Source organism: Mytilus edulis, chromosome 3, assembly GCF_963676685.1.
Source record: "Mytilus edulis chromosome 3, xbMytEdul2.2, whole genome shotgun sequence".
In the NCBI taxonomy this organism is placed as follows: domain Eukaryota; kingdom Metazoa; phylum Mollusca; class Bivalvia; order Mytilida; family Mytilidae; genus Mytilus; species Mytilus edulis.
This window is the reverse complement of record NC_092346.1, coordinates 101376919-101389186: the sequence shown is the minus strand read 5'-3', so window position 1 is coordinate 101389186 and position 12268 is coordinate 101376919. Positions and strand designations below refer to the sequence as shown.

At 32.8% G+C, this 12268-nt stretch overlaps 1 protein-coding gene across 1 annotated transcript in view; it reads left to right on the top strand.

Annotated features, from left to right (window-relative positions):
* LOC139518005 (elongation factor G, mitochondrial-like) overlaps positions 1 to 9780 on the top strand; it is a 32214-nt gene extending 22434 nt beyond the window's left edge. The window contains exons 18-19 of the mRNA XM_071309627.1: positions 4880 to 5040; positions 8777 to 9780. Of these exons, the coding sequence (XP_071165728.1) occupies positions 4880 to 5040; positions 8777 to 8953 (338 nt within the window). The 3' untranslated portion in view covers positions 8954 to 9780. The remainder of the gene's footprint in view (positions 1 to 4879; positions 5041 to 8776) is intronic.
* Positions 9781 to 12268: the final 2488 nt, after the last annotated feature.

The following is a 12268-nucleotide window of genomic DNA, read 5'->3' as shown; positions in this document are numbered from 1 at the left end:
TCCCTTCTTCATATTGCAGGTGTTTGTTAGAATATGTGAAACCATCTATTACTGGCATTCTTTGTTATGCTTTGCAACAACAGTATTATGTTTTCTGGTCCTACATGTTTTGTTAGTCTACCCATTATCAGCTTAAGGCGAAGTATACGTAATTAAACTACACAATGGATTTTTTTTAAAAATAAATCGGAAAATGAAATAAAAAAAGGGGGTAACCGTTTTCGTTTTTGAGATACGAGCTGAAGTTAACAGCATCATACATCAAAATTACAAAGGATATATAGGGAAAATCGTGAAATTCGGCAGGAATTATTACATTTCCAAGATTTTCTATTATATTAGACAATCGATTTTTTTTTCAATTTATGAGACGATTCTAAAATGTCTGAGGAATCGATTGGTGCAAAGAAAGTCCTTAGCAACCGTGCTACTTTTCAAGCTATACCCTGTTAAAGTTGAATCTTGAGTGTAAAAAAACAAAAAACAACGACAGCGACAACGTTATTGACGTTGCTGCAACAGTTACGACGCTTCATATAGTTCTATACTTGTATGAAATATATACCGTTTTGTTGGAGTTCGTGTTGCTCGGTCTTTAGTTCTTTATGATACGTTTTGTGTACTATTGTATTGTATTTGTTTATTATATTCGGGTGCATGCGTAGATCGCCAAGCTAGAAAATAGTTGACATTTTCTTCATTATGAACTAGAACTATTTTCGACCTTGGTGCCTTATTTTTGTTAAAATCGAAACACTGCGACATGTTTTCAAAATCTTTGTTCCCATAAAACTTCATTTCATCAAGGTCTCTTCTCAGAATATCAGCCATCTGTCTGGCACAGGATAACAAATCAATATCTAAGTAAATTTTAGTTGTGTGGTAATTCTTAGTACATTTGGGTAAATTAATCTTATCTTTGTGCCACATAAGCATCTCTATAATTCAACACATCCCTGGGCCACGACATTATATATTTTTTGCATTGCATGCGCTTCTTTTTATCCCAATCCAGACCGGCTAGTAACTTGTATAACTTTACATCTCTGAAGACGAATATTTGCGTGAAACATTTTTGTATGATTTTTATTTCTGGAAATCAATCTGAAATCTACAACAGTTCCGAAAGTCGGGCTGGATCTTTACTTTTATGTGCATTCGGGATTTACATAAATTTTAACCCGAATAATTCAGTCGTATTATTCAGCTGATGTACAAATGCTACATTTCTTGTGTGGGAGAAAATCGGACATGGAAAGGGCCTGAATTATTCGAGTTACTCAAATTGAAACTCGGGAATATATTTCTAGCTATTGGAAATTCGCGGAAACAAATGATTGTTTTTCGGCATTACGGTATTGAATCAATATGAGTCAGAGATACCAATTATTTCTTTTAACAAATTCGAATACCAGTCAGTTTATAGGACTTCAGTTTGAAATAGGGGCCGCGATCCATTCATTTTATCCAATCAATTGGGGGGGGGGGGGGGGGGGGGGGGGGGGGGTCAACATAGATAGTCAAAAAGCTTTGAAATATTCGATGAAAAACGTTGAATGTAATTTATATTAACTCCAAAGTCTCATATTATAAGACTAGTAAACCACAGTCTTCTCAACTCTTGTATGATCATGAACTAGGTGAAAACCTAGAGCTGACCGGCTGCGAGATCCTCATGGATAATCATCGAGGTCATTAAACACCCCTTGCAGTAAACTTGGGTAAAATTTAAAAAAAAATCGAAATGTAATAGTCTGAACACATTTCACCTATCATTCCATTAAATATTAAATTGCAGTTACAAGTATCACAAAACTTCCTTGACCTCTTTTCTTTAACCATAATAGAGGGAGGAGGGAAGGAGGGATCAAGATCCCGAAATCCTGGGCTTAAAAACACGAAATCCTGAGGTCCCGAATTAAAAAAAACTTAAATCCTGACTACCCCGAAATTCGGAAATAGAATTCTCGGATCCCAAAATCCCGAGCTGAAAAAACACCCGATCCTGGAGTTCCGATAAAGGTCCTTACCCCCCCCCCCCCCCCCCCCCCCCCCCCCCCCCCTCCCGTAGTTCTATATTCAATTCATTCATAATCTTGAATTGAGACTTGATACTTCAAAATTACATTCTCTAATTTTGAATGATGCACACAGGCACAATAAAAGAAAACAGATTTCGCTATATATCTCTTCCAAATTGGAATTTGTGAAAGAAGAAATGACATTTTATATTTTATCTTACCTGTGTACTTTCAATTTCAATATGGTTCTAAATTTAGATTTAGTTTACCATAAATTGCGGACGGAATAGAAGACACCCTGTTTATTTTCTGCACATGTAGAAAAAGTTGAAAACTGGGAGTTGAATGACATAATTTTTACTTATTTTAAGATAAATGTTAGAGTGAGACAACTTTTAAGTTACTGAGTAATTTTTGGGGCATAATTTGTTTATTTTTTTGTTAGTTTTCCTTCTTTGTTCTTCCTACTTGTAAGTATTGCACTAGTGGTCAAATTATTCTCTTGGTATCGTCTGATATCTTATATGAATATAAATCATGTCCTTAAATTTTCAATTGCACAAAATACGAACATTTCAACGTCTTTTAATTAAACAATTAAATTCACATGTCTTTCATTAATTATTTGTAAATAAAACTTTACGTTGAGTACTGTGTTTTTCGTTCAAGACTACAGCTTTTTAAAACAATATTGTTGGGTCAATTCAAGTTTTATTTTAATTAATTTGATATCAATAGAAGATAAATTGTTACATGTTTATTTGTTTATTTGTTTATTTGTTTATAATTTTGTTGTGAGGTGTTTTTTTCTTTCTGATGATATCATAAACACGAAATGCCTTCTCCTACGCGTCTAAAAAAAACAAAAAAAACAGAGTTTTTAAGTCAGGCTGCATACAGAACAACGTACAGAATGCTGTGATTTCTAATTGGAGTTACTTAGATAATTTCTATGAGGTTTAAAACAGCACAGGCGTGCTTGTTGGATTCATTATAGACCGCAGAAAGTAGTTTCTCTTTCCTGTGTCCTTTCTTGGAGTAAGGGAGATAACTTGCGTAACTAACAACGAACATTTTTAATCCGGTATTCCGCTAGAGGCATGCAATTATGTACACTTCGCCTTAAGGTAGTTTACCATAAAGATGTGGTCACATATACTTAGTCTGCCCAGTATCAGGTTAAGGTAGTTTACCATAAAGATGTGGTCACATATACTGAGTCTGCCCAGTATCAGGTTAAGGTAGTTTACCATAAAGATGTGGTCACATATACTGAGTCTGCCCAGTATCAGGTTAAGGTAGTTTACCATAAAGATGTGGTCACATATACTTAGTCTACCCAGTATCAGGTTAAGGTAGTTTACCATAAAGATGTGGTCACATATACTTGAAACTTAGAACACCTATAAATTCTGTAGTGAACTTTTTATTGGTTTATGTCAAATTATGGTTGTATGTGTATGTGACACAAATTACACAATTCAATGAAAGTAGACTATGTTAGCTGGAAATTTGTACATTTTCAGGCTTTAATTCTTGGTTAAAGTTGTTTGCTCCAAACTTGATATACATGTTATTATGTGGTGACCTATATAAATTATTTGATAAATTGCAAATTTGACCAATGGGTTCTCATTTTACTGAACATAGACATAGGATAGTACAAGCAGTACATGGTGTCCTATTGACCTATATTCTTTTCAAAAGTCTTATGACACTTTGAAAATGAAGAAAACTTTGTCAGAAAAAATCAGCAAGAGCATTGTACAGCAAGGATCCGGAATTTTTTTTACCTAATTTCGGTCATTTTGTGATGACTATAAAGTTGGTGCCCTTTTTTCAAAAACGATTATAAAAATCACATTACCAGCTGATTATTGCTCATAGTATCAATGAACTTGTTTTAACTGTTGCATTGCATTTACACCACGTATTTTAATACCATTTTTCCTAGAATCGTTCAAGAGCAGTTAAGGGAAGACAAGAGTATGTAAATGAAATTTCTCAGACATTGCTAATGTTTCTTTCCATTTTGAAGACAAACTAATAACCGGATGTTTTGAGACAGTACTAAAACGAGCAATTTCAGACTCATTTCCTATATGTCTAATATGTGGAAGAAAATTGCACGCATGCGTATTACATAGTAAACAAAGCATGTGTGTTAGAAGTGAAAAAAAACCACTTTTTTCTACGTAAATTAAATTAAAGTTTTAATTTCAGTTTAAATCAGAATTGACATTGTTTTAGCTGAAAAGTAATTACATAATGAAGACAGTTGTTATGGAATTTTAATTTATATACAATTTAGTTCTGAGCTTGTGTTCAATAGTCAGGTGTGAATTAAAAACACAGGTAAAGAGATTAGCGAGCATAAGCCAATATTCCTTTGAGCCATTACAAAAGTTATTAGGAGAGCTCTCAGGATTATAACACTATACTGGAGTGGCAGTTTTATTACAGGAAAGGGATAACAAAACAAAAATCAAGTTCAAAATGGTTCAAGAAAAACTGATCTCAACGAAATGACAGAAATTATTTCTGCAAAAATATAAAATTTGACCCAAATTCAAATCTGTCGTTTAGGACAAATGGATTTCAGAATCGGTCATGTCTGGCATATATGACCGTTTCTGGACCCTTGTTGTACAGTGTGTTTTTTTTAATCTTCAAATCTTAAGATTGTGGTTTACATATGAGAACTCCAGTCATAAAATAAGATGTTTCTTTGTACAATACTAATTATTCTTATTTTAGTTTTGTATCTAGAGTATTAGCATTACTTAGAACATTTACAACAAGAATATTGGAAACTAATCGAAAACACTTGATTCAGTTCTGTGTATCATTATTTATAGGTTTTACTGAGGGTGTTTGGAATGTTCTAGAACCTGTTATGTTAGTTGAGGTCAACTGTCCAGCAGAATACCAAGGACCAACCATGCAGTGTATCACTAAAAGGAATGGTGTTATCATAGGAACAGATGCTAATGAAGGATACTTTACTCTGTATTGTGAGGTAAGATGGGCTTAGTTGAATTTTATTCTTTGTATTGTGAGGTAAATTGTCCGTAGTTGAATTTTATTTTTTGTATTGTGGGGTAAATTGTCCTTAGTTGAATTTTATTCTCTGTATTGTGAGGTAAAATGCCTTTAGTTGAATTTTTAACCGGATTTTTGTGACAAAAATGTCGGTTATTGATTTGGGGATGTACGGCGGGCGGGCGGCCGGGCGGCCGGGCGGGCGGCAATCAAATGTTGTCCGTGCAGTCACTCATGAACCGTTCAACCAAAGCTTTTAAAATTTTAATATGTTGTTACTGACAACTAAATGAAGGTCAAGTTCAATAATGGCGATTTTGACTTTTACCGTTCAGGAGTTATGGTTCTTGAAAGATTGAAAAATGGAGTTTCCAGTCGTGTTCATGCATTTACGCATGAACTGTTTTACCAAAGCTTCCCAAATTTCAATATATTGTTACTGATGACAAAATGGAGGTCAAGTTCAATAATGACGATTTTGACTTTTACCGTTCAGGAGTTATGGTTCTTGAAAGATTGAAAAATGGTGTTTCCAGTCGTGTCCGTGCATTTCTTCATAAACCATTCAACCAAACTTTTGAAATTTTTATATGTTGTTACTGATGACAAAATAGAGGTCAAGTTCAATAATGACGATTTTGACTTTTACCGTTCAGGAGTTATGGTTCTAGAAAGATCGTAAAATGGTGTTTCCATTCACGTTGTTGCATTTACTAATGAACCATTCAATCTAAGCTTTTCAAATTTTAATATGTTGATACTGACTACAAAATGGAGGTCAAATTTGATATTGATGATTTTCACTTTCAGCATTCATCAGTTATGGTTCTTGTGATATTGCCAGGACACAAATAAATGTTAATAAATCCGGTTTGCTGTCGTTGTGACAGCCTCTTGTATTCTCTGTATTGTGAGGTAAATTGTCCGTAGTTGAATTTTATTCTTTGTATTGTGAGGTAAAATGTCCTTAGTTGAATTTTATTCTCTGTATTGTGAGGTAAATTGTCCTTAGTAAAATTTTATTCTCTGTATGTGAGGTAAATTGTCCTTAGTTGAATTTTATTCTCTGTATTGTGAGGTAAATTGTCCTTAATTGAATTTTATTCTCTGTATTGTGAGGTACAATGTCCTTAGTTGAATTTTATTCTCTTTATTGTGAGGTAAAATGTCCTTAGTTGAATTTTATTCTCTGTATTGTGAGGTAAAATGTCCTTAGCTGAATTTTATTCTCTGTATTGTGAGGTAAATTGTCCTTAATTGAATTTTATTCTTTTTATTATGAGGTAAAATGTCCTTAGTTGAATTTTATTCTCTGTATTGTGAGGTAAAATGTCCTTAGTTGAATTTTATTCTCTGTATTGTGAGGTAAATTGTCCTAAGTTGAATTTTATTCTCTGTATTGTGAGGTAAAATGTCCTTAGTTGAATTTTATTCTTTTTATTATGAGGTAAAATGTCCTTAGTTGAATTTTATTCTCTGTATTGTGAGGTAAAATGTCCTTTGTTGAATTTTATTTTTTATATTGTGAGGTAAATTGTCCCTAGTTGAATTTTATTCTCTGTATTGTGAGGTAAATTGCCCTTAGTTGAATTTATTCTCTGTATTGTGAGGTAAAATGCCTTTAGTTGAATTTTATTCTTTTTATTATGAGGTAAAATGTCTTTAGTTGAATTTTATTCTTTGTATTGTGAGGTAAATTGTCCCTAGTTGAATTTTATTCTCTGTATTGTGAGGTAAATTGCCCTTAGTTGAATTTATTCTCTGTATTGTGAGGTAAAATGCCTTTAGTTGAATTTTATTCTTTTTATTATGAGGTAAAATGTCTTTAGTTGAATTTTATTCTTTGTATTGTGAGGTAAATTGTCCCTAGTTGAATTTTATTCTCTGTATTGTGAGGTAAAATGCCTTTAGTTGAATTTTATTCTTTTTATTATGAGGTAAAATGTCCTTAGTTGAATTTTATTCTTTGTATTGTGAGGTAAAATGTCCCTAGTTGAATTTTATTCTCTGTATTGTGAGGTAAATTGTTGACGGGTGCCACATGTGGAGCAGGATCTGCTTACCCTTCCAGAGCACCCGAGAACACCCCTAGTTTTTGGTGTTGTTGGTATTGTTTATTCTTTAGTTTTCTATGTTGTTTCATGTGTACTATTGTTTGTCTGTTTGTCCTTTTCATTTTTAGCCATGGTGTTGTCAGTTTATTTTCGATTTATGAGTTTGACTGTCCCTCTGGTATCTTTTGTCTCTCTTTTGTCCTTAGTTGAATTTTATTCTTTTTATTGTGAGGTAAAATCTTCTTATATTATATTTTGTTTTTTGTATTGCAAGGTTAATTGTGCTTTATTGAATATAATTCTCTGTATTGTGAGGTAATATGTGCTTAGCTGTAACATTTTCTCTGAATGTGAGGTTATATGGGCTTGGGGAATTTTCAGTCTCAATATTGGGAGGTTATATGGGCTTAGTGGAATTTTCAGTCTCTGTGTTGTGAGGTTATATGGGCTTAGTGGAATTTTTAGAGGTTATTTGGGCTTAGTAAAATTTTCAGTCTGTGTGTTGTGAGGTTATATGGGCTTAGTAAAATTTTCAGTCTGTGTATTGGGAGGTTATATGGGCTTAGTAAAATTTTCAGTCTCTGTGTTGTGAAGTTATATTGTCCTAGCTGAATTTTCAGTCTCTGTGTTGTGAGGTTATATCGGCTTTAAGTGAGTGGAATTTCCAGTCTCAGTATTGTGCGGTTATATGGGCTTAGTGGAATTTTATTCTCTGCATAATACCACATTTTCTTATTTCTAATTAGTTGAATTATTTTTCTGCACTGTTAGGTAAAATGTGCTTAGTTGAATTTTCATACTGTAAATTATATTGTGAGGTAATATGTGCGTCATTGGTAGCCTTGTCCTGTTTTCTGCTCTTTGGTCAGGTTGTTGTCTCTTGAAATCATTCCTCATTTCCTTTTTCAATTTTATAAATTGAATCTTCATACTGTGTATTGTGAATTTTTTACTCTCTATTGTGCAGTAAGATGTGCTGAGTTTGTGAGCAGCCTATTCAAGAATTATGTCATGATGAGCCTCATTTTCATTATTTAAATGACTCAAAATTTACATAATCTTAGGATTAGTACCAGTAAGCTGTCTTATGCTGTTAAATATTTTTACTTTTGTTGATCCAAATTAAGGGTCAGGTTTTTGCTATATATGTATCTCATTAAGATTAGTTTTTTTTGTTTACATAATTAACTGCCATTGTTGAAGGTTGATTAGTCTCATGAATATAGATTATCGATTGTTTTTCAAATGAGAGGGTGGTACTCAGCTACAACTATGGAGGGGCAAACACCCTGAGATTAGATGTGGCTGGGAAACATCCTAAAGTTTGAAAGACCATTGATAATCTGTTTATTGCTATATGGCCTATGCATGTGTGCCTTTAGTTATTGACAATATTTTCCTACACAAGCGCGTTATGTGATATGAAAAATTACAACTAAAATTAGACCAAAGGAAAAATACAAAAAAAAAAGTAATAACACATCTTTATGAGATACATTGTAGCCATGTAGTCAGTGAACATTGTTTTATTTATTTTTTGTTTAAGATTCGAGTTTTATAGGTTGCTTTGAATACATGGAAGATGAAACTTTTGTTGATAATTTTTTAGGTTGCTTTGAATAAAAAGAAAAATAATATTGTTTTGTTTATATTTTTCAGGTTGCTTTAAATGAAATGTTTGGATTTTCGACAGAGTTAAGATCATTGACTCAGGGTAAAGGAGAATTTGTGATGGAATTCAGTAAATATTGTCCAGCTACTCCACAAACACAAGAAACACTTATACAAGATTATCAGGACAGTCTAGAAAAAACAAAAACAAAAAAGAAAAATTGATACACATTTATAATTAGGATCAAATAATTTTCAAATTTGTTAGTAGGATAAACAATAGTGATTTTGTTCTGTTGAGATGCGGTCATGATGGTTTTTGTGATAGAATGTTTGACTGCTCACAGTTGGTCTAGGACATAGTCAGAGTGGGTTTTACATCGGAACTGTCCAATCACGGTTGATCTGACACATGGTCAGTGTAAGTGTGGTTTTTATGACAATATATTTTAAAGCTGACCACACATGATCTTATAGTCATCATGGTTTGTATGTCATAACACCGACTGAAGACGTATGGTCATTATGATGTGTATCGTAAAGATCTAGGACTGATCACATATGTTCAATGCGGAAAGTTTAATCATGTTTATGAGAGATTTATGACTAAAATTATATGGTATAAATATTGAGTATGTCAGAAGACTGATATGAGGTTCTGAATACTAATAATAGTTACAAATATATAGGTCATATTCTGAAAAATGTTGTTTTTAAGTTACTTTGAAAAAATGATTAAGCAGGTCAACATGTTTGTCACTTATAACCTTTGTTTCCTCAATTTAATTATGTAATAAGAATTTCTAATGTTTAAATTGTATTTCATTTAATGAGTCAAAAGAAGAAAAAGCTAAAATAAATAATCTGCAGTTATAGAATTTGATATAGATTAAGAAGCTAAACACTTTTGTTGTTAGGCTCTATTAAAATATGATCATTCTTTGCATTCTCATTGTGTAGACATTGTACTTACAACAATATTTTTATTTCATCACTCTCATTGTCATTAGTTTTCCTCTGTGGTTTTATGATTAAACTATTTATTTATTTAATGGTGTTTGTTGCTATTACCTACTGGTCATCATAATTATCACATCTGCTAAGAAAGGTCAGAGGAGTTATTACCTGTCAAAATCTCATCAATTTTAATTAGACAGTTAAGACTTAGTTTATATCCTTCAAACAGAAAAAAATGGTATGCCCAATTCCTCAGTACATGTATTAGTTTTACTCACATAAAACTTATACATGTTTGAATGTTAAATTGTAAAAATAATAAACTTAAAATTATGCTTTAGCCATTCCACTTATATCAATTAATTTAAATAATAATATTTAGCTCAACACTTTGCTGTTAAAGACATTATATTTAGCTCAACACTTTGCTGTTAAAGACATGATATTTAGCTCAATACTTTGCTGTTACAGACATAATATTTAGCTTAGTCCATTGTTGTTGAAGACATGATATTAGCTCAGTCCATTGCTGTAGCTGACTCAGTCTATTGCTCTTTGGGCGATGACATAAAGATGATATTTAGCTCAGTCCATTGCTGTTAAACACATGATTTTTAGCTCAGTCAATTGCTATTTAAGACATGATATTTAGCTCAGTCCATTGCTGTTGAAGACATGATATATATCTCAGTCCATTGCTGTTGAAGACATGATATTTAGCTCAGTCCATTGCTGTGGAAGACATGATATTTAGGGTGCTATAAACAGTTTCGTATAAAAAACTAGGGGTTATTCCCCAACTAAAAATAACCATGGAGGGAAACCCCTGTTTATTTACTCAATTGGTGAAAAAGTATCATGTTTTTTGTATTTGATTGTAAAAATTAGTTAATTAGCTTTCAATTATGACAGGTTGAATGCAACTTTACATGTTTTGAGGGGAGACAACACTGTAAACATCCTGTTTTTTTGGCAGTGAAAATTGAAAACTTATTTGCAGCCACTGTAGCTCTTTTCGGAGCAGGAAACCGTACCCTCAAACAAGATTTTTTTGAAAGGCCAGGTAAAAACCTACAAATTTCATACAGTTTTGATTATGTAAAATGTGCATGGATCATGTCTTCATGGGTGTGCACATGACCTGGTTTCAAGTTTTTTATGTTCAAATTAGACCTTTTTTCCCCCATGTTCATTGGATGGAATATTTTTAATATATTAAAAGTACACATTATTTTTATTTCATTATAAACTAGAGAACATTCTGATTCCAGTGATATCTAGTTTTATATAAGTATCTTTATTAATCAGTCCACCACTAAGGGTCACTTATGCATGGTCCCTCAAAATGTGACGTCATAGAAAAAGACTGTTGATTGCACCCTTAGGTCAATCCATTGCTGTTGTAGACATATTTAGCTAAGTCCATTGCTGTTGAAGACATAATATTTAGCTCAGTCCATTGCAGTTGAAGATATGATATTTAGCTTAGTCCATTGCTGTTTATGACATGGTAGTAAGCTCAGTCCGTTGCTCTTTTTAAAGATGATATTTAGCTCAGTCCATTGCTTTTGAGGACATGATATTTAGCTCAGTCAATTGCTCTTTTTTAAGATGATAGTTTGCTCAGTCCATTGCTGTTGAAGACATATTTAGATCAGTCCATAGCTATTTTTAACCGGATTTTTGTGACAAAAATGTTGGTTATTGATTTGGGGATGTACGGCGGGCGGGCGGCCGGGCGGGCGGCAATCAAATGTTGTCCGTGCATTAACTCATGAACCGTTCAACCAAAGCTTTTAAAATTTTAATATGTTGTTACTGACAACTAAATGAAGGTCAAGTTCAATAATGGCGGTTTTGACTTTTACCGTTCAGGAGTTCTGGTTCTTGAAAGATTGAAAAATGGAGTTTCCAGTTGTGTCCGTGCATTTACGCATGAACTGTTCTACCAAAGCTTCCCAAATTTTAATATGTTGTTACTGATGACAAAATGGAGGTCAAGTTCAATAATGACGATTTTGACTTTCACCGTTCAGGAGTTATGGTTCTTGAAAGATTGAAAAATGGAGTTTCCAGTTGTGTCCGTGCATTTACGCATGAACTGTTCTACCAAAGCTTCCCAAATTTTAATATGTTGTTACTGATGACAAAATAGAGGTCAAGTTAAATAATGACGATTTTGACTTTTACCGTTCAGGAGTTATGGTTCTTGAAAGATTGAAAAATGGTGTTTCCAGTCGTGTCCGTGCATTTTCTCATGAACCATTCAACCAAAGCTTTTGAAATTTTTATATGTCGTTACTGATGACAAAATAGAGGTCAAGTTCAATAATGACGATTTTGACTTTTACCGTTCAGGCGTTATGGTTCTTGAAATATTGTAAAATGGCGTTTCCATTCACGTTGTTGCATTTACTCATGAACCATTCAATCTAAGCTTTTCAAATTTTAATATGTTGATACTGATGACAAAATGGAGGTCAAATTTGCATCAAAGGACATTCTTATTACTTAAAAGACCTGAAAGAAACTACATTACTCTACTTTTCAAACAGAATTTATTTTTTTGGCAAAAAATGTCTT